Consider the following 22,947-nt stretch of genomic DNA (forward strand, 5'->3'; position numbering starts at 1 on the left):
TAAGAGCAACACCAGAAAACAGAATTTCTGACATCCAAACAATTTCTTTAAAAATGCTGAATGTTCAGTATCTTTCTGCAAAAAAGAGCCAGAATGAAAACCAGAAAATGTTTCCCAGTATAAAATCTCCTTAGCTTATTATGAAGAAATCACCTACCCTGAGGAAGGCATCCAAGGAGCCATTCTCCATGTACTCAGTTATGATCATTACCGGTTTACCTAGAGTTCGCAGAAAGAAAAACACAATTCCTTGATGAACACCGATGTTAATGGGATAAAAATGGGTTGCACATGATTTTACTGCCAAGACACCTGGCTTACACAATCTAATTTAATTTGAAAAGCACCAAGCTTATGCCTCAGCTGTGGGAAGCAAGAGAAGAAATATTATAGGACAGAAACATTTAAAGGGCCCCATCTGGAAGGTTAATCCTTCGGTTGACTCACTGACAAGGTCTTTAACTAAAGCGGCTCCTGTTCTCTAAGGAATATAGGAATTGATAATTGAGAGCTACGAAACGATCTGCTCAAAACTTGACGAAAATCTTTAGTGTAATTAAATTGCTTGCAGACTAGAAAGCCTTCCTCCATCAAAATGGAATTTGTGAATGCTTTGGCCTCTCTGCCTCTTCTGGAAGATCAACACTTTAGGCGAGTGAGAAGCTGTCAGCAGCTACAAGGTATTCCAAGACAACTGGATTCAAGAATGCAAAATACAAGCTGCTTCTCTCAACTTTCTCTGTCCTGAATTTGTATCCCGTGTCTCTCGTTATTTATAAATGAGCCTAAGCCATTTGCCTCATGAAGTCAACCACAGGACAAATGACTCAATGAATTGTGTCACATGTGGGGCATACTGCTTCAGCAGCACTCAGCTTTCCATGCTGCAATACAGAGAACCAAGCTGGGCGATCTGAAGAGAAATGTAATGTAATGTTACTGACACAGGGATGCTTTCTAGGCACCCTCCTGCCTAAACAACAGCAAATACATAAATCATGCTTGATGTTGTCTTTAAGAGCTTTACAAAGTCATACAATGCTGAAATTAAAAACACATACATAGAAGTAACACTAATTATTTTAGAGGGTTAAATCATGCTGGATATCCAGCATTTAGCTATTTGCAGAAAAAGGTCCAGTATCATCTCCATTCTAAACGTAAGCTATGGGAGATGTAGAGAAGTTACTTATCAAAGGTCAAATGGCAAAAGCCTGGTCCCAAGGTGAGCATTGTTAAGACCACCTGCAGTCAATGGAGCACCTGATGATCAGCACCAGGCTGGCATGGTAACCCTTCCTCCCAGTTAGGCTTTAGCTACAGGATCTATAGAGTTTCTTCTTAAATAAAAGACAGCGTCCCACAAACACTCTGCTTTTGTACTTCCAGAAGCAGCTCTGAATAAGGGAACATTAAGGCGTAAGAACGGTTCAATGGACATGTCACCTAGACTGTAGATAGCTCCATCCTGTCTTGGCACCGGAGGTATGAGAACTACTCAACTTTTCCTTGCTTCTGTCACCAGCAAGTATGTGCTCCAGAAAAACCAGCTATGACAATTACCCTACCATGAAATGTTGCAGCTTTGAAAGTTCCCCATATCATTTCTACCTCCATGCATTTTTCACCAAGATGCTTCTCTCTTCGTCTGTCAGGGATTTCTGTTTTTGAAGTAACCTTTTTTTTTATTAGAAAACAACATACTATAAGGACTGACTGTACTGAAAACTTTATATTGTTTCACTTAGGACAACATCTATGTGTGATACATCACTTATTTCATCCATCGTTACTTATTTCACCTTTTCAGTCCTAACCTCTCTTCTGCAGGCCTTTTATGATTTCTGCTTCTCCTTCCACTCCCAAATGATACGAAAACTCTTACTGTTTTGATCCCATGAAAACTGGCACACCCAGTGAAATACCAGTCTGGTAGCTGAAACCTTTCTGATTTGCATGAACACAGCAGAGAAGCGATGGTATTGCATAAAGCAACCTGTTCTGGATGAAGGGCTTAGTGACCCTGGCTGAGTACTTGTCCCTTAAGGAAAAGGATATGGTAAAACACCAGTCTCCCTCTAATTCACTTTTGCAAGCACTCTTCGGTAGAAAGAAAAAACACTTCAAGCAAACGTGCGTATGTCACTGTTTCATTTATCCTTTGCAACTGTGACCGGAACCCTTCCACTGAACAAACACAGCTAAATGAGTTTTAATTAACCTTCCTCAATCAAAAGATACTATGTCAACGTAGAAAGGAAGACTCAGTGCATTAACATGTAATTTCATTACTCAGGCACTTCTTTAGTAGGGGAGGGGGAACAGAGAGAGGAGAAGTTACCATCAGTAAGTCAATTATTAAAGTACTTGACTAGCAGCCAATAATGTATTCATGGTTTTTTGCTGCCTCCCTCAACCCTGATCTACACCACTATTTATCTCACATTTTAATTTTCAGTTTATTAAATGCATTCATTTATCACAGCATTCAGAAAACCTTTGGCGAAATTGAGATAAATGTCTTCTTAAGTAGCCCTGTTTACCAAACACACCAGCTCTGAGGTAACCTGGCTGGCTTGCTGGAAGCATCATTTACTGCAAGCCAGGCAATGAAATGTTCTCGGGTCAGGCTACCACATCTTCTGTGAACATTTCAAATCATTTTAATTCAGTGGCAACTGCATTATGCAAATGTATACAGCCATTTATAACTGCTAGAGCTGTAATAGCTCAGTGGTTTCCAGCCTCGGTGAGATTCCAACACAAAGATTCCCCTGTCACCTTTCTTTTACAGTGGTGCTAGAAAAACCCCTGTCTGTAGTAAACACTGGCCTGAGCACAACCGCCCTCTCTCTTTGTTACAACAACAAAAAGAGAAAATCAGACCTGCAAAATTTAAACAAAGTATTATCTTTCAATTTCAGTTCTGATGGAGGTCCTCAGTAAACGATGTGCAAAATTAGCCCAAACCCCTATTTTGCCTAGCGGAATTTGTCTTGAAAAGCAAACAGCGACACACTGCATGAGCCATTTTCAGAGAAGGCAGACTAGGAGAGGGAAATACAAATGAGTAAGACTTCCAGAAACACAAGTGGTAGAGTAAGTATCCCAGCAACATTCCAGAGGCACAGGGGTTTTCAGTGGTGTTGATGGCTTTGACAACCCTCTATGGGAGATACTTTGGTCTTCTAGTAGTATTTGATTTTTTAACTTTTCATCTGTATCTAATTTTAATTCCTTACACTATTTGTACCCTGCATTCATGTTCATCCTGCACACCATCAGCTACAGAAGGTAAGCATCACAAACTCCACCCTTTAGCAGCTCTCAAGATCACTGCCTGTTTTCTTTGCTGCCCTGAGCATGAGCCCCTACATCCAAAGGGTGTTTTAGGATTAGCGATCAGTGCCAGGCTTTGCCAACACGCTACCTTGGGCAGTCAGAGTAGGGACAATACCTACACCATAGCAGTGGCCCCTTATCAAGCCATACCCAAGCCTGTCTGTCTCACAGGTGTATTTTCAGTTCTCGCTCAGAAATAGCACGCAATGAACACTGTCATGCTCTTTCTGAAGCAGGGTACATGGCACAATGGTAACAGACTTAAAAAACACCCAAACCAAACAAGCAAAATAACCGGCCGGGTAAATTCTGCAGTGTGAAATTATCACACCTGTAAATCACAGAAAACAAATACACAAGTTTCAGACTAAAATAGTCTACTTCATTTCAAAGGCTTGCTCCTTACATCTGTGCTTTGTACCTTAAACATACGACTCTGTAGTTTTGTTTTGGTATTTTTCCCCCAACCATTTTAAATTCTTTGCTCACCATCTGCTTTTGCCTATCCTGTAACAATCAGCTCAGTCTAGCAAAGATGTGAAAGATGCCTGCTTGGCATACCAAGAAGGGGAAAAAAAAAGCCAATCCCTGCAGTATTAATTCCCCCTACAAAATCTTGTACAAGCTGCCTACAGATAGAGTATCAGTTGAAACCATAAACCCATTTATAGCTGACAACAAGATTAATGACTTGTCCTGCACTGATTTCCTCCTATTAGCTATCAGTGGATCTGTTCCATCTGTCATTTCACAGGAAAGAGGGTAAAAAGAAAAAAAAAAAAACAGCCACACCACCACAGACTTAATTTCTCAGTGACTTACAAATTGGCCTTGTCATGAAAATGACCTACTTACATTTAGTAACTACACCTTCCAAGTGGATGATATTGGGGTGGTCAAATTGTCCCATGATGCTGGCCTCACTCAGGAAGTCTCTCCTTTGTTTATCAGTGTAACCAGCTTTTAGAGTCTTGATAGCAACACAGATCTCTCTTTTTCCTGGTACTTTGAGACGTCCACTGCATACTTCACCAAATTCCCCTTAAGGAAAAAGGCACAAGAATCCATGGTCATGAACACGAAGCACAGACTTGTTTTGTCAAACTGTTATGTCAGTTCATTTGGGAGAACTGTCATACAAAAATCATAGGATCCCATGTTTCCTAAAAGCAAATTCAAAACTATATTTACAGAAAAAAATGCAGAAGTTCTGGCACTTACCCACACCAATAACTTTTTCAATCTTTATGCAGGAGGCATCAATTTCTTTGGCAAATTCCCTCACAGCTTGGTTCGGATCCTCATATGTAAAAGGATCCACATATGTTCTAACACCTGCAAGGCAGAAATGTTTTATTTGAAATCACTGATCTACATGCTGCTGAACACAGAGCATATGAGACTGAAGCCTTAATGATATACAACAGCAAAGAGAGTATACAATAAAAATGTACTGTAAGCCAGGAATGACTGATGAAGACAGGACTTAATGGATTTTTCTCCCCGATGTGATTTTTTTTTTTATGTAAACATTTAATGTTTCCCAATATTGATGTAAAGAATCAGGTTTTTGCCAATAAATGAGCTTCACAAATCACTGCCATCACTAACAGGCCAATAGCCTGTCTATGGACTTGTGAGAATAAAACACATCACATTCCCTTTTGGGAGCCAAGAAATTGTGACCTCAGGTCCTAGATTTGGTACCTGGATGACTGAGATGGAAGCAACAGTAGGATTCAGCCCTGGAAAAAAGGTAGCAAAGTTGACATTTCCTTTCCTGCAGGATTGACTCTGGCCCATCCAGAAACTGCCTTAGCAGAGTACTGTGGGGAAAAATCATGCCTAGATACCACTAGCCAAGAACAGATATCTTTCAGTGGAACGGAACAACAGAAAAACTTGATAAACCTTTCTCCTGTCTCTTCCAAAATTTTTACCCAGATACTTCTATTTTCCCTGTTACTAAAGTGCATAGTTTTGAAAAAGGATGTTTGCAAGAGAGGAAAATGGAGACATATTCATCTGAAGAGGAATGTCTTCTGTTATTTCTGAAGCATTAAAACATGGTACATGTTTTATGAACCAAATCAAAACACTCAAGCACCACTGCCTCATACCTTGGTTCAAATGTTTCTCCTCATCAGCCTCTTGCTTAGCCTTACTGTACTTACTGCGCCTGTCAGAACAAAAAAAGAGCATTACAGTTCAAAGTAAGTATCTTTCTTTGAGACAAGCTCAGTCTTGACCTGCTCAGACTTGAGCTGTTTGCACCTGCCACGACCTGTGCTCTGCAGCAATCCAACCCTACAACAGCCCACTACACAACATACACTTACCAGCAGCGTAGGAGACTCCTCTGCTCAAAGTGCTCTAAGTGTTATTTGCATCAACAAAGCATCAAGGGAAACACAAATCTCCATATTTGCATCTCAGCATTTAAAGAAAGAAAAGAAAGCTTGCGCTTTGGCTACGTTTTCTTCAAACGTGCATTTGCAATTCTGTGCAAAAAGCGGTCAAATTGCTTTTTAGCCCTATCCTATATGGATTTAAAAGCTACAACAGAAGCGTTTTGGTAGACTGATTTTCAGACATAATTAGGCAAATACCAATACCAACACACCTATCTAACTGCAGATTTAGAACTGGAAACAGTCTATTAGCAGAGAAATCTGGATGGTAGCAAAAAATATCCCGTGGCTATCAAAAATGCAGGTTCCAAGGATTTTGTTTATTCTTTTAATCACTGTATAATTGAAGGGGGCGAAGAGCTCCTGATGGCAGAGCTCCTCTACTAACCCTCTGAGTTGGAGACAATATTGTAGTATAGTATGTTCATTGTATAGATTACTATTTCTACACCTGCACAGATGACACTGTATCCACTTATGTATTTGAAGTTCCCTAGAATCTAATGGTAAGCAGATGTAGAGACTTGATTTGGGCTTCTACCCATCATTCACTGAAAGTTCAGAACCAGATGTAAGAACAGACATTGAAAGACAAGGGCTTATCGTTGCTTACTCCACAGTTTGTCTGTTCCTGTGGAAGCCCAAGTCTCCCAGTGTGTCAGACCCAGGTTAGCTAACTGGCAAGTGTCTGGGCTGGTGTGAAGAAGAGGGAAGGAAGAAGTAGAAATCAAGCCTGGAGAACAGGATGCAAGAAAGGCACTGCCTGCGATGTGCAATCCGCTGTCTGGAATGGGGCAGGAGACGACCAGGCCTGCCATGGACACTGTGGTGAGACTGGGTTAAAGGTCTGAAAATGGTGAATGGGTAGAGGAAGAAAACGGGAGTGAGTGAGAGAAAAAACCTGTTGGGAGACGTGAGTTAAAAGGTGTCAAAATCTTGCAGATAACAGGAAGGAAACATGTGACTGAGAGCCTGGCTTGCAGCAAATCTTCCTGAGTCTCACCATTCTCCTCCCATCAGCAAAACCCTGCTGCCTATTAGCAGAAAGCCTCTCCCTTCCCACCCTGCACCTGGCCTGAGGGGAATGGCAGCTTCCCATCTTTGTCAGCTGAAAGGACATTTCCCAGCCTTTGTCTTTAGAGTCTTTTAGTGCTGGGTGGTAAACATACCATGCCAATAATAAAAACTATAAATTAACTGTGAAACAGAAGGGAAAAAAAAAATCCTGTTTGACTTGTGAAGACTACCTGATCTTTGAACCAAGCCTCGTAACTCCCAACAACATCGACAGCACTTGTGTTCAGTCATAAAAAGCAGGTACACATCCAACCATAAATGGTTGGGAGCTTCTTTTCTTGATGAAAGTCAATTAAACACAAATGGCTCCAAATCACAAGAGCGGCATTATTAAAAACCACACTGAATCCAAACATCAATTTAAACCATTTATTTGCCTGAGGACTTCCAGCACTGGTATAACAGAGCCGAGTTAAACAAAAAGACTGTGTTCTGCTCCCAGTTACTGAACCAAGTAAGAAGGAAGAGGCAGCACAAATCTCACCTCGTGCCATACAGGACCATCTCAGCTAAGGGGATTGCAGAGATGGTTTCAGGTACCACGCAACTTCTCCAAGAGGAAAGAAAAAAAGGAAAGAAATTCTGCATTTTAAGCAGGACCCCTTCCAATTCGTTTTATTAATGTTCAAGCACAGATGAGAAATATGAAACACCAACAGGCTTTGCATGAAAGAATTTTAAGTATGAAAAAATGCTTTTTATCTTATTTTAAAAAGGTACAAACACCCTAACAGATAAAAAACACCTAACAGATAAAAACCTTTCCCCACTAAAACCCAAAGACGTGCAAAGAGCAAAGAGAAACAAAGGGATTACTGCTCAAGTAATATAATTGTAGCTAATTAACTTCAAATAATACCTTCCCAACTAACGACCTACTTCCACTTCTCCCTGTGTCACCTGCTGACCTCTCCTGCTTGGCTGGGGGCAGCCGGGGACCCTGCGCTGCGGGGCTGGAACTGCCTCTCGCGGCAGCTCACCTGAGCGGCAGAAAGAAGCCTTTGTCGCAGATCTGAACCCCATAATTACAGGCATTTTGGCAGTGGTGATTAAATAGCTGGTATTCAGGAAAAGAACACAGAAACTTTCGGAAGCTGTGGGGTCTGAGACACAGGCAGATCTGCAGGTGGGGGCTGGCGATGAAGAGGAGGCAACAACAGAGGGTATTAGCACGCAACGAGGTGAAACAGCACGGACCCAGTGCCGCACCACTGCTCTCACCTCCTCCTCCCCAGACAAAAGAGGGGCTGGGGTGCTGCAGTGCTCCGGCACCAGGCTGATGGAACACCTGATCCAACACCATCGCCAAAGCGTGGGCAAACACGTTCCGCTGTTTACGGAGCAGAAGATCAACGAACCAATTTATCAATGGGAAGAATTTCTGACAGAAACTTTCAGATGACCAGAGGATTCTGTAAGGCCATCTTGCTCCACCCAGGCCCTTTTAGAAAGTGGTTCTTTCTGTTCTGTGCTTTCCCAAATCCTTTACAACTCTATCAGAGATACTGTAACTTTACTGAGCGTTCCTGCGGGGCAGGGTTTAGAAACACTCATGTTTCCCCCTGCACTCTGCTCTACCCATAGCTCATCTCAACCTCAGTAAGTTTAAACTAACATTTAGGCAGATAGTTCTCATGTTAACACAAATGCCGTGGTCGCAGGACAGAACCAAACAGCTTGAGCTTCCTGAAGGCAAAGTCCTTTGACAAATTCTGTTGTAAAGACAAATTTTGGGATTTGACTAATGACTTGAAGAAATGTAATGCTCAATTAGTAATAATAACCCAGGGTTCAAAAGTGGGCATCTACAGCATATGCCCAGTTCCCACACTTGGCTCACAGATGCAGAGAGGCCATGTCTGCAGGCCACAGCACGAGTTTGATTCTACAAATACAACTTATAGGTCATGGCTAGATTACAAAACCTCTTCACAGGGACTGTATGGACAGAAAATCTTTTTCTCATCTGAAGTAATTTTGGAACAAAGTATAATTATTTTGCTATTAACTTCTACTGATGTAGGAACATCATAAAATATCCCCAAAGCCCACAGCTCTAAATGACAATGGTAAAGTGGTTACAATCATTAGAGTAATAGTGAATATTTAAGTACATTCTGTTTATTGAGAGCTACTTCCAGCTACTGGAGAGCTGTGTATTGAGCAAGGCTATTAATTAGCAAGGGACCATGCATTAGTATGCACAGAGCAGTTTCACTGTCCTAGTATTTCATTCATCTTGCTATGTCTTCCCCCTTCCACAGCCCCTCCGAGACCTACCAGTGCAGAGCTATGGGGCATCTCTGGAGCCACGGCCACCAGCATACTTTTATCTCCATTCCCATCAGTGCTTGAACCAGCCTCTTGCCCCTGCTGCCCATCTGCTCTTTGTCTTGTCTTTATCCAAGCTGAACACTTGTGGGCAGAGATAACTGAACAGACAGCCTGAGTGGTGAAGAGACCTGCCTGAGTGCGCACCCACATCAGTGAGTCTGTCACCTACCTGGCTCCAGGAAGCCTTTCCTTTGACAGCTTTATGGCCGATACTGAAGAGAATCAATATGAGGCCAAGGGGTTGACATTTCATTTTCTAAAAAGTGATCCATTGAGGGCCAATCACCAAGCAGTGTTTATCAGCCTTGGGAAGTGACATTTTTTTATAGGGGGAGGAAGGGAAGGAATCATCTCAAAGCAGCCAGACAGGCTCAATTCTCCAAGGTGGCAACTCGTAATTAGAAATCCAATGTATCCTGCTATCAATCCTGCCTTAAATAATAAAGTGATCAATAAAAGCGGAGAGGAGATTAAGTCATCAAGCTCATTGATGCTATTTTCTGTTGCAATGGCTTTTAATAAACCTGTCTCTCTGCATTACATTTTCATATGTTCTGCTCTTCTCTCTTCTTGCCAGCATGGAGGCTTTGAGACGAACACCCACAGCAAGCTGTAACAATGCATGTCTACTTCCCAGATATTACAATATAGTGACTTAACTGCTCTTTAAGACCATTTAAAGTAAGAGAGCAAATCAAGAGGAATTTGTGCACATTTATGGCTGATGCCATTAAACTTATCAACAGAGAACAACAAAACGTGCATTCCTCAGATCCCAGGCTTCAGATACAGTAATGATACATCCAGTTTTATCTCAGAATTGCACTGAAGCAAAATCATGCTGATCTTTTTAAATGAGACTGAACACAAAGACGAAGACAGAAACACTCACACCGTGCTTCTGCTACACTATCCTCCCATTCACAGGATTGTTCCTGATGCCTGGGTTGAATTTGGGAGAATGAACAAGTACTTGGTAGAAGATTATGGTCCTGCTCTGATGAAATAACTATCAATACAGTCTGCTGTGTTACTGCATATGATGCTGAACGACTGTGGCTTCTGTTTTACAGTCATATCCACTCACACTGGAAGGACTAACCCTAAAGACTAATGCGGACTCATACAGACTAACACAAAAAATCACAAGAATAGCAGTCTGATGGCTTAGTTCACAACGGCGCAGTTGTTTATTCTCTATCAGGAGTCAGTCCAAGAAAATCTACTGTACCCATACCCATTAAACTTAACTTCAAATTATACTAACCACAAATCTCTAGCTGGCTTGCTTCTCAATGCCAGTTATTGGAATCGGCTTTGCATTTGAAGGGCAAATAGAGCTGGAACTATTGCCATTACATCACATGCTGCTTGGTACTAATGTTGAGAAGATCAAAGCTACATGGGAGAAGGCTTGTAATGCAAATGCACTGTTTATGATGCTAATCAAAGAATTTAGCTTTGTTTGGAGGAGACAAAAAGTTCCCTCATGAAAGACAGAGGGAGAGAGAGAAGCTTAAGTTCTTACCTCCTGCTGATGACAAAGGCTGCAATGAGAATGACCACAAGAACAACACTGCCAGCCACTGAAACAAGAAGCACTGTGGGATTGGTACCATCGCCAATGATGGGGGAAGGAACTGGAAAGAGAAAAAGGAGCATTAGTGTCAGACACCCTCAAAAATTCAACCTAGGTAGCACTCACTGAGGCTTTCTGGCTTGTGAAGGCAGTTTAGAGTAGCACTCAAATCTACTTTCAGACCTTTATTATATAGTCATTTGACACAATTTTCTGACAGGGCCCTAATTAGCTGAAGACATGGTGCTTGATAATGATTTGGGGAACTTCAGTTCACTGGGAACAAGGACTCCCTCTCCTTCTCCCCTTCAGTGTTGCTCAGAGAGTGTAATGGCTGGCTTTTTTTTTGCCTTTCTAATTGCTTTCCACTCTTCTTTCCTCCTCCTTTTTCTCTCAGTGGGGCCAGATGATCACTCCCCAACTGACACAAAGAGAGTAAGTTATTTTAAAATGTCTTCCTTCTTCCCGCTGGATTGATTATTTTCAGCTGTTAACATCCTGATGGATGCTGCCACTAACTGGCATGACCTTAAATTGATTTAAACAGACCTGTATGCCCAAAATAAAATAGGCTTGGTCACACTGCCTTCCTGCCACCAAAAAGCAAATATTCTGGGGGCTGAATCTGCATGTTTCCTTGAGCAAAGTGAAAAGCTCTACTGACAACATAATTCGAACATTCTGTCTTTATATGACTGTCTAAGGAACAGTGCAAATACGTGAGCTGATGTAGGACACCTGATTGATGTATGTAAGGACGGGATGCCATCCAGAGGGACCTGGACAAGCTGGAGAGGTGGGCCTGTGTGAACCTCAAGAGGTTCAACAAGGCCAAGTGCAAGGTCCTACACCTGGGTCGGGGTAATTCCTGCTATCAATACAGGCTGGGGGATGAAAGGATCGAGAGCAGCTCTGCTGAGAGGGACTTGGGGGTACTGATAGACGAAAGGCTGGACATGAGCCGGCAATGTGCGCTGGCAGCCCAGAGGGCCAACCGTGTCCTGGGCTGCATCAGGAGAAGCGTGGCCAGCAGGTCGAGAGAGGTGATTCTGCCCCTCTACTCTGCTCTGGTGAGACCTCACCTGGAGTCCTGCGTTCAGCTCTGGAGCCCTCAGCACAAGGACATGGAGCTGTTGGAGCAGGTCCAAAGGAGGGCTACAAAAATGATCCGAGGGCTGGAGCACCTCTCCTATGAGGACAGGCTGAGAGAGTTGGGCTTGTTCAGCCTGGAGAAGAGAAGGCTGCGGGGAGACCTGATTGCAGCCTTTCAATACTTAAAGGGAGCCTATAGGAAAGATGGGGACAATCTGTTTAGCAGAGACAGCAGTGACAGGACGAGGGGTAATGGTTTTAAACTAAAAGAGGGTAGGTTTAGGCTGGATTTAAGGAAGAAATTCTTTACAATGAGGGTTGTGAAACACTGCAACGGGTTGCCCAGAGAGGTAGTGGAGGCCCCATGCCTGGAAACATTCAAGACCAGGTTGGACAGGGCTCTGAGCAAGCTGATCTAGTTAGCGGTGTCCCTGCTCGCTGCAGGGGGGTTGGACTAGATGACCTCTAGGGCTCCCTTCTGACCCAAAACTTTCTATGATTCTATGATTTCTATGATTCTATGTCAGTAGCTTGTAAAGGTGAGCAACAGGGTTCTATTCCTCTGCAAATTAAGATATTCCAAAAACATGTGCAAACTTCTACACGTATAGTAAACAAAATAGGTACATTTATCTCTCAAGCATCAACGGCTTCCAAGTGTTTATAGGGCGTGTGTCTCCTTATGCCACTCTGAAGTATTTTCACTGCTATAATCTAGAATATAGCATATCCAAACAGATGTCTCGGGTCAGATTCATGGCATCACTAACAGTCATGCAGCGATGGAAGAATATTTTCCCAGAACAGATAAACCACAGTCGAAGCAACCAACAGGAAACTCCCAACACACAGCTCAGTTACATTTGCACTCTGCTCAAGCAAAAGACATCAGTGGGCATGTCATTACCTGTGTTCGTTGTGAACTCAAATGGTCCACTGAAGTCTCCATATCCTGCTGCTGTCCTGGCCCGCACGTGAAATACGTATGAAGTCAAAGGGTTCAGGCCTTTGATGTCAGTATTCCTGGAGGCTGTCTTCACAATGCGATAGCTGCGCTCATTTTGGTCCTGACAACAGAAGAACAGTGGTGATCAAGTAAAAATGCACCATGAACCATGGAACCCCACTTCCTTGCCAAAACTGTCACGATGAAAGAAGATGAGTAACAATGATGGAATTCTCAAAATACGTGCCGAGGGCTCCTGCTGTCGGCGTTGCTCAATACCCCTAGCACTGCATGCTGCACAGAGCTCTGAGCAGGCCAAAAAAGGATGATGAGGTCGTAGGTATGATGCTCATATATCACCGATTATTTAAAGAAGTCACACAACGAAATCCTTTTCAAAAGAGCCAAGCCTTCGAACAGAATCCTCTTGACAAACAAGCAACGTTTTACTCACACTTGCTGGCCCCTTCTTTCTGCTCTTACCAGCCAGAAGCGATTAAAAAAAAAAATATATATATATATATTTTAAGAAAGAAAGACTTAGAAAATGTCTTCCAAAAAGTCCAGTCTTAAACTGTTCTATTTCTGGCTGGAAAATCCATCAGAAAATGTAATAATCTAGCTTCCCTGCAAATCAAATGACTTTTTCTGTATATGTTAGGGACAAAAACAAGTGATTATGAAAAAAATTTAGAGGTATGCATGTGCGTGTGAGAGAGAGTGCACATAAGCAAGAGCAGGTAATTGTTCATTTTTGCAGAGAACCTTCAAAGAAAATAGCTCTTTTCATAGTTCCATACTTGAGAAGTGATTTGTAGGAATAACATCCCCCTCTAACTTGGCAAGTACGAAGAATGTCATTTTCTTTCCTTATTCTCTATTAAAAGCAATCCAGCCCACGCTATCAGTCTAGGCAGAAGCTATCGGCAAACAGATCTTATTATGATTACTATTATATACTTCATTATTATACTTCTGTCTATGAAGTAAAGCTAATGGCTCACTTCTGCCCAACATTATTGATTCACATTATAAATATGCTTGCTACAAAAGCGCAGTTCCTAGGTAGGAAAAAATAACAAAATAAACTTGTACCATACAGCTGGAACAGCCTATGCGTCTTATTCTTTCAAGCAACCATTCAAGTGCATGAAATCCTTAATTGGATTTTATTAAACTTAATCTATTTGGTTTTATATGATGGAATCCTATCTGGAAATAAATGGTAATGGAATGAAGTAAAAAGCTCTCCCCAAACCCAAAAAATTTTTTTACAGTACCTTTTCATAGTATTTGACTTCGTACTCCAGGATGACTCCATTTGGCCTGTCAGGTTCCAGCCAAGCCAAGGCAACACTGTGCCTTGTTATCTCTTTAGCCTGGATCAAAGCAACTGGAGATGGAGCTGCCAGAAGAAAAATTGTAAGCGATAATTTAGTTTTAATGAGAATAATATATTTTTAATCAGAGCTTTCACAACATGAGCACTTTCAGAAATTGTTTTTTTCTTGCAGAGGGGAGGTTAGAAGCATTAAGTATTTTTCCTGTTTTCCCTAATGAAAGTGCGTTTAATCCTCTCTAATAAAGCTTGTTCTTGGATTCCGGGCAATACTGGACAGGTGGGTTTCAATTAACAATACAGTTGTCTGAACACTGCCATGTTCATGATGCCAAGGTACAACCCTCTGTAAGAGGCTAAAGTACTAAAAGATTCTGTCTTATTTTTGTTCTTTGCTAGGCACAGTGCACAGAAACGTACTTTTTTTTGGTCCACAGTCATTCTCTTCTTCCATCTCCTAAAATTAACTGATGTTGCTTCATTAGCTATTTGCTTTACAGGAACTATGAAATTCCTGAGGGACTAATCTAGTTTTCTCTAAAGCTGAGAAAATATTGCCGCTGAATCAAGTAAGACCAGAATAAAGCTGAATACATATGAATTTGGACCCTCCCACAACAACCAGGAAACTTGTATTTCAAGAGCCTGAGCCAATTTGTGCTTCCTAACTTGCCCTGCTTACGCCCGAGTCTGTGAGCAGTCCCTGAAGAATGGGGAAGCTCCACGCCAAAGGGTCAGATTCTGGCTTTGATAGCTCCTTCCCAGCCAGAAGATATCAGAGATTGGTCCATTGTGTACCAAACTGGCATCATCTGACCCTGTCCCAAGTGCCGCTGTATTGATGCAATGAATAGAAAAAGCAGGATTACACTGCCAAGGGTAAGGGCTGTGCGATTTTTAGAAAAACTCTACCTAGCAACAAGATAAACTCAAAGATCCTTTAAACTGTATCTGTGTGCAGTAATAAGGGCTGCAATGAAGAAGATAATGGAAAACATCTCATTGTGCACCCCACACTTTCAATAGAGCCCCTGCTAATGCTGAAGTTCAGGTTTTTGACTGGCTGGAGTACAATGCGTTCTCCCTTTGACTGTGATAGCAGCAGATTCATGGCTGCGCTGGGGGAACGGGCTTTCTGAAGATTTATGAACCCGGCTGCCCCTTTCTTGCTGTTGTGTTGCTGTGTGGTCACGTCTCTAGCCAGCTGTTATCAAGCTCTTTTGATGCTGACAATAGCTGGTATAAATGGCGGAGTCTCCAGGGATAAAAAGGGACATTCATGAAATTTTTAATCTTATCTAACAAAGCTGTCCTGTATAACCAGAGATTAGAGGTCTTCCTAAATTGAATGTATTTCCTCTTTTGTCCCCTGAAGCTGTAGCCATGTTGCTCTTTTTTTCCCCCTTTCCCTTTCTTTTTGTTTCTTTTTCTAACCTTAACTTTAGGATGACGATCCATGAAAACGTTAGAGAGTAAAAAGTATCCTTGAAACATGTATCCTTGAAAACTACCAAGAAAGACAAATAAATAAAACAGTCACAATAAATGAAAGGAAAATTGAATGTTGAAAGCCTCAAACCTACTTGACCATATCAGACAGTTCTGATGGAAGTGAAAATAACCAGCAGACACCGCACAGTCACAAAAGGGTGTCTCCTCTTGATGTGAAACCATCAGGGAGCTGCTTACCTATTTACTATTCGACAGTTTGGCATCTCTGTTAGAAATGCCTCCAGAACCTTTCTCTCTTTTTCCTTGTCTGCCTCTCACATGCAAAGGCAAATACTGGATGACAGAGGAGACTATAAACACTGCCAGCAGGGAGGATCCAGGTGTGCTCCATCAAGTTTTATCTGTGGCATGACTGAGAACCTGCTTAATAACCTCACAGTTCCTCAACAGAGAATCAGATCTTTTTTTTCCTTCCCCTTTGCAGTAAGGATACTGCTCAGCTAATAAATTAGAAATCAGATTTGTTACCCTAAAACACACACATGCGTGACGCTACTGATAAACCAATTGGAGAGAAATTTAGTTCATCGGTGCTTCACGCAGGGCAGACAGGCAATTCTTTTTACTGAGAATCTGTCAGTTATGCTGGTCTGATATCAAGCGTTGCAGCAAGAAAGTTCACTTTCTTTCTTTTATCCCCTTTTTAACCTCCTTAGTTTCCCATTTCATTTCTGCAAGCATTTATATTGGAATTTAGAGAGCCCTTCAATATTAGGCTGGTAGGTGCTGTATGAAAACACATTTCTTCTCCATTGTAAAATGGCTACTTGCAGCAGAAGAATACATATTAACCACCCCTTCTTTTGAATGATGCTTAGTGTTACAGAGTTTAGGAAGTGCTTTCTCATGTCTCTCAAAAATGGACAGCTGATCTTAGGCACTACACCAGACCGGAATAAACAATCTGCCACCAGGACACATACAGCACTTGTACATGAATTCCTTTGATACTCCTTATGATTATAATTGGAAGAACGGCCCTATTTCGTCCTTCCTGACCTTTATATGCAAATTTATCCTACTTAACTTTTAATCTCTTCTTTTGTCATGTATTCTGCAGATGAGCAATTTGTTTCTGAGTTTTTTTTTTGTTTTGACTGTACATCCTGCCTCTCCATACGCTATACAGAAATCCCAAGAGTGCCAAAGTTCAACTACAGGATCAAGTATCAGAATCAAAAGAGGCTGTCCAGGAACTCTTCAACATCTCTGCGGCACAGACCTGTAACGGTCTAGGTAATAGGATGGTGATCTGCATACTCTGCAGGCCTTGAGGAACTGGGCTCAGTAACCACAGGGGGTACTGCAGTTACCCCACTGCATGGGTAAAATCCTCCACTACCAATTCTCTCTTATTTCTGCAAATAGCCCTACAAATCAGGTTTATCTATTCCTTTGTTCTGCAGGATCCACCAGCTGACTTGAGGAGTTGAAAGACTGGGCTTCTGGAAGAAAAGGTCTGGGTCTCCTTGGACATGTATTACCAAAAAGACGTAACAGTCCGGTCAGCAGAGTCTGGGACAAAGAGGACATAGCCACTGCGAGCTCATCATGGCAATCCAGGCAGCAGTCACAGCCTTCTGGGTGAGCTTCTGCAAAATATTTATATTCTTTGTTCTTCTCCCTTTTGCCTTTAAATTGCTCTTAGGGTTGATGTGAAGATAAACATGTAACAGGTTGTAAAATGATGCTTTGATCATGAGCAGAATAACAGACAGAATCTTCTAAGTGCATGGGCTAACTGTTCACTATATACACACATTGCTACACAAAACATACTGAGGACAGCTTGACCAAAAAGAGTAATGTACACAATTAAGATGTTCACAATAAGATCACATAATACTTTTGGAAGAGAGTGGGACATCAATTTTTCCTTCACTTTTTGCACGTTCCTCCTCCCTACTCCCTAACATTTGGAAAAGAACACCAAGCAAGAATTTGATTTTCAATCATCATTGCTTACAACATCAAGATTTTCTGCCACACATGCACAGACTGTACATGCCAAGCACCAATTCTACCAGAACAGCCCATTTCACAGGGAAGAATGACGAGATATTTTGGTGTCTAAAAAGGGTCCTCCCCTTCAAAAAAAGCACCGAGTGTAACTTTCCCTAGTTCAAAGCTCAGCAGTTTCTCTCCCTTAAAAACCCCACTCCCTACTGATGTGAATGTTGCAATTTTCTTTTATCTACTTCCTCAATAACCTGCCATTAAACACCTACTAGTAGTTTTATTACTGCGGTTCTGAGCTTGTGGCCTACAGAGAGAGAAAGAGCACAGAGGTACTACAAAAACTTCACCCAGATGCCACAAAGCCATATCCCAAGGCTAGTAAGTGCTGAATTGTAACTGTTTTGAGGCACTTTAAAGGATGCCAGAAGCAGAGTGTCAGTTTTTCATTACTGGTTCAAATTAGGAGAGGGGGAGGAGGAAAAAAACAGGAAATAAATAGATGCAATAAAGTCTCTGGCATGTAGGCATCCATGAGTGAAAACAGCCCTTTATAAAACTACAAGACATGAGTACTCAGATATCAAAGATACACAACGCCCAGTGTTCTAGTGAAGATCCCACAGCAGGGTTTACTTTCCACTCCCCATGATTTGAATTTAAATGGATCATGTTTACTCAAGGGGTCTTTCACTGATTGAAAAATATACCCACAGTTTGTACATTATCTCAGCTAAATTCAAATAACATATTTAAATTTAATTACTTGAAGCTTAGGGGTTTTCATGCTTTCTTTTTTCCCTCAATTGCACACAACAACACTTATTTGTTCTTATAAACGGCTATGTGCTTTGTCAAGCATCAAAATTAAATGGTTGAAAGCACTAATGATGTTACTGTGATTAAGGGTTTTTACCTTACAGGGTAGATACTAAAAGCCTGCTCCATTATTAATTACTTAAAAAAAAACCCTGAGCATCTAACACTGAAGAAAAGTCCTCTTAGAAATCAAAACAAGACAATAACAGGTCTTCTCTTAACTAGGACAAAACACATTTAAGGGAACCCAGACATTTAAGGTTTTCCCTTTGAATATTTACCTTGTAATATTGTGGGTTTTTACACAATTTTTTGTAAATTACACTATCAAATAATCTCACAGCAGGAAAAGGACGTACAACACAGAGAATCAAATACGGTTTTAATCATTTCTAAAGGCAACATTCTCCAGGCCAGATTCTGGTAATTTTATTCATGTAAGACAGCAACTTACTCCACCAGCTGTCACGCTGACTCCAAATCAAGTGAAGGAAGAAGTATCCAGCCACATTCAGTTACCTGTACCAGACCAAATTAAAAAGAAACCAGTTCTGGTCTTTCCAAAAATGTCAGTGCTCGGTTCTGCTTCCTGCTGGTCCCTTGGGCCTTTTACCCACTCTGCTCTTGTCCAGGCAGAAGTGCTCCAGGACCCCTGTTCCCAGTACCACCACCCCTGTGCTCTGAGCACTCCTGGCAAATGGCTTCGCAAACAAAGGGGAATGCATTTTAGCATGACCAGATTTCCAAACGTATGCACAGCATGTGTATAAGCCATGCATGCACATAAGGATAAGCACATGACAGGGTTTTGCACATGTGAACCTATGTGCACACACGGAGATTAGATGTCTGTGCACGTCTGAAGAACTGAGCTAGAGTTCGGCATTCCCATTCTTCACTGCTGGTACGACAGCTACGCCTTTCTCCTACGGACCCGCAAGAGTCTGTGGGCTGGATGTGCACTTTAAAAACTAACAACATGCAGATTTTATTTTTTTTTCATTATTCCCTCTATATAAATGGAGCAAACATTTGTACTAGTGATGATTGGGCCAGGTTAGGACTTGGACAAGGATCTAGAGGCGTGATTGCTCAACCGAGCCACTGGAAGCATCCCAAGACATTCCTGAGTCCTCCGTCTTCCCACCGTCTGCCTCTCCCTCCCCCAGGAATGACGACTGGTGAGGAACACCTCCCAGCTTGGAAACCAAGACACACCAAGATTCAGGCCAGCATTTTCAAGCATTAAGATTTAAAGCAAAGACTTTAAATCTACACCACTGGAGTAAAGCACCCAAGGTTATCCACACACATCTGAAAATCCTGGCTGACGTAATGTGAAGCAGTGTGACAGCTGAGCTCTGCCTCTTTCTCTCATTCCCTTGAATCAGCCGTAATACTTCTACAACTAAACTTTCCCTCCTTGTTACTAGAAATTATGCTGCTCTGGAAAAGCACCAGCTCAGCTACAGGGTACTCTCGTAGGACACCTTCATCCCAAAACAACAGGCACAAGTGGTCTTCCCTTTCCAGCTCCACAACCCAGTCACTGCCAAGGAGCTCTGAGAAAAAAAAAATTACAAGCTCTCACACCTAGGGGTCAGCTCACATCAGTTCTGTTTGTAATGATGCGTTCATAAAGGAAGGGGCTAGAAAATGAGATTTTAAAGATTGTTAACACAGCATTACTATGTTTTAAACATTTCCTTTATTTTAAAGTTTTCATTTCTTGCCTCTCCCAAAAGAACCTGTGCTGCGAATCTTGCCAAACCACAAAAGCTGGCTCTGACTTGCATCAAATCAAAAGCCTGAAGGAAAACCCAGGCTGTTAGCAGCAACAAATAGTAGTACTTGAGGATTATTAGAGTGCTGTATTTTTACCACCCTACTGCAGCTTCACTTCTTGGAGACTCACAGTAGCTGCTGAGGATTCACGAAGAGGCTGTGAATGTTCTGTGTCGCACCTCCAGATCTATGTCAGGTTTAGCGCAGGCTACTTCAGCATATCAGAACTGCTCTAATTTAGATCAAACCAATTATAGGAGCTCAGGTCTGATCACAGCTCCCTGTTGCTTACATCAGGAACTGCAGCGAGACAGGGGTGATGAGTAAGATTTTGCACACTCAGGAGATGGCTCGTTCTGGCTATTAATTTCTGAGGACCAGCTCTTGAAAGCAATACATTATTTTCAGGTACTGGCCCTCCAATTCTGAAGGCCAAATCATGATGTCAGCTAATGCAATGTAGGTATGGAGTAACTCCAAAGATCTGAATCTGCAACCTGCAATCTCATAGATTGCCTTAAAACAAAAGACTGCAGAATCTACATAGCATTTAGCAAGAGATCTGTATTACGACTGGATCACGAGGTCTGTTTAGTCTGACAATGGCTTGTTTTCTTTCTGCTAGATTGCTAAGAAATCCTGCTGGCATGTTCTGACAGGGATAACTTAATAGTTGCCAACAGAAACATGGCAGAATACTGTGTATTTCCTGTATATATGAATGCCAGTTTAAAACAAACAGGAAAACAAATCTTTCAGTTGGAAGGCAATTTATAAAAATCTGTCTGAATATTACAACCACTTAAAAAAACCAGCACCAGAACATTTCTAAACGCTTAAACTAGAATGATTAACACAAGAAAGGTGAACATACTTAGCGCTGTGAATTGCTCTAAGAAACTCTAGAGCTACAAGCAATTTGTTAAGATGGGGAATTAGTCAGCAGCTGTCTTGACCTGAGCAGGTCTGGAGCCGCTGGTCACAAAGCAGGTCACGTTGCAGTTACTCTTCCCTCTACTTGAGGTTAGAATCTCACCCAATACAAACAACAATAAATTCTGTAGCCTAAAGAAGCCAACACTGATGCTCCACTTCATTATACTGGATTGAGAGAAGCAAAAAAAATGGGCTGTGCAGCCTGGACAGAGAGAGATTGCTGTAACTCTCGGAGCCCTTCCTTTAGGGCTCAGACCAGTCACACACAGAGGCAGGATCCCACGACCCAAATTCGAGTTGAACACTTCTGTGAAGCACTTGATATAATCATCCTCTTACTTCCCAGACACTGGTCCAGCAAGCACAGACCGCCAGAAACCACTGATGCTGGGACATAACGTATAGCACCCCAGGGTACAGTGGCTCTGGGGGAACTAGAAGAAATTAGGGACCATAACCTCTAGCTATTAAAACAGATAATAATGTTGGAAATGGAGCATTCCCCAACTGCTCAAAGTAGTCTGGAACAATCTGACCCACTTACCACCATCCCCTCAGGGCAACTCTGCCTCACCCCCATGCCCTGCTGTTCCTCCCGGAAAGCCTGAGGTAGCCACCAAGAGCTAATCCTCCCCAGAAACAGCCTGTCCCTCACCTTTGTGTTGCTGCACAGGAGGATCTGCTGAGCTGCTTTTCAAAACAAACTCCTCCACTTCCCCTCCAGCCCGTTCCACAATGAAATCAAAGCTGCCCTCAAAGACGTATCAGATGTCCCCAAAAGATACCACTGTCCCATTCTCTAAGCCCTTCCTCAAGTCAAGCAACCGTCCACCTAATCCTCCCCTTTTGCCCATCCTTCTGCCTACGGTCAGAGGAGTTAAGATGTGTCTGTCTACACTTGATAAGTCAACAGAAGAAGGGAGTAGAGCTGTTTTTAAACTGTACAGGACCAATGCAACAACCTACTTTATCTGAGCCCTACAAACCACTTCTTGTATGCAGCTTTCCAATCACTTACAATAGTGTATCAACAATAAATAAAACAATACCAAAAATATTGACCATGCACTATTAATACCCCAAAGAGGCAAACCTTTGTCTCCCATTGCAAAGGACAGCTCTCACCTATGCTTCGTGCCATATCTATTAACAGAAAGACTCATTTCTGCTCCTTGGGCCTTACTTATACTTACCACCAAGCCACCTGAGCATGTGGTTACCCCAACAGTGATGGCGTAAAGCTTAATCCACTATGAGGCAAATGTGTGATTTGGTACCCAAGGCAACACATCCTGCAATGCTGTTTGCCTTGATTCTCACACAGTAACTTTTTATTTACTTGAAACATGGATGTCTAGATGATATATATATGTGCTAAATAACTTCCTCTGTCACTTACTTTCAGCATTACAAACATTAGAATTTGCAAAAAGCACTGCTGAAAAGCCTTTCTGAAATCCAGACACATAAAAGCCTCTGCCCTCCTCACTTATGCTTCAGAAACACTGAAGTATCTTCTAAACAAAATAAATAAATGAATGTAATGACTCATTTTGCTAAAGCAGTATTTGCTATTTTAATAAATAGATCTGGCCACATTGTCTCATCCTGGCTTCTGAAATGCTACGGTAATAGCAGAGAGTTAGACTTTGCCATTTGGGTTTCTCAGATAAATCACACAACAACAGAAACGGCAAGAATCTTGGAAGAAGAAAAGATAATAAAATTATAAACATTTTACTTCACTGTGATACACAGAACTGAAAGGCTTCAACAGCAACTGCAACTCTCAACTATGCGCTCCTGAGCCTGCAGCACC

At 41.9% G+C, this 22,947-nt stretch overlaps 1 protein-coding gene across 2 annotated transcripts in view; it reads right to left on the minus strand.

The window, feature by feature from the left end:
* The window catches only part of EPHA4 (EPH receptor A4), a 107,346-nt gene that overhangs the window by 14,701 nt on the left and 69,698 nt on the right, over nt 1–22,947 (minus strand). For both annotated transcript variants that reach the window (XM_075417840.1, XM_075417839.1), the window contains exons 6-12: nt 14,062–14,186; nt 12,743–12,902; nt 10,693–10,804; nt 5,463–5,521; nt 4,564–4,677; nt 4,198–4,383; nt 158–219 (exon numbers count right to left, since the gene is read on the minus strand). In XM_075417840.1, the coding sequence (XP_075273955.1) occupies nt 158–219; nt 4,198–4,383; nt 4,564–4,677; nt 5,463–5,521; nt 10,693–10,804; nt 12,743–12,902; nt 14,062–14,186 (818 nt within the window). The remainder of the gene's footprint in view (nt 1–157; nt 220–4,197; nt 4,384–4,563; nt 4,678–5,462; nt 5,522–10,692; nt 10,805–12,742; nt 12,903–14,061; nt 14,187–22,947) is intronic.

This window comes from Opisthocomus hoazin, chromosome 4 (assembly GCF_030867145.1).
Source record: "Opisthocomus hoazin isolate bOpiHoa1 chromosome 4, bOpiHoa1.hap1, whole genome shotgun sequence".
Taxonomy (NCBI): Eukaryota; Metazoa; Chordata; class Aves; order Opisthocomiformes; family Opisthocomidae; genus Opisthocomus; species Opisthocomus hoazin.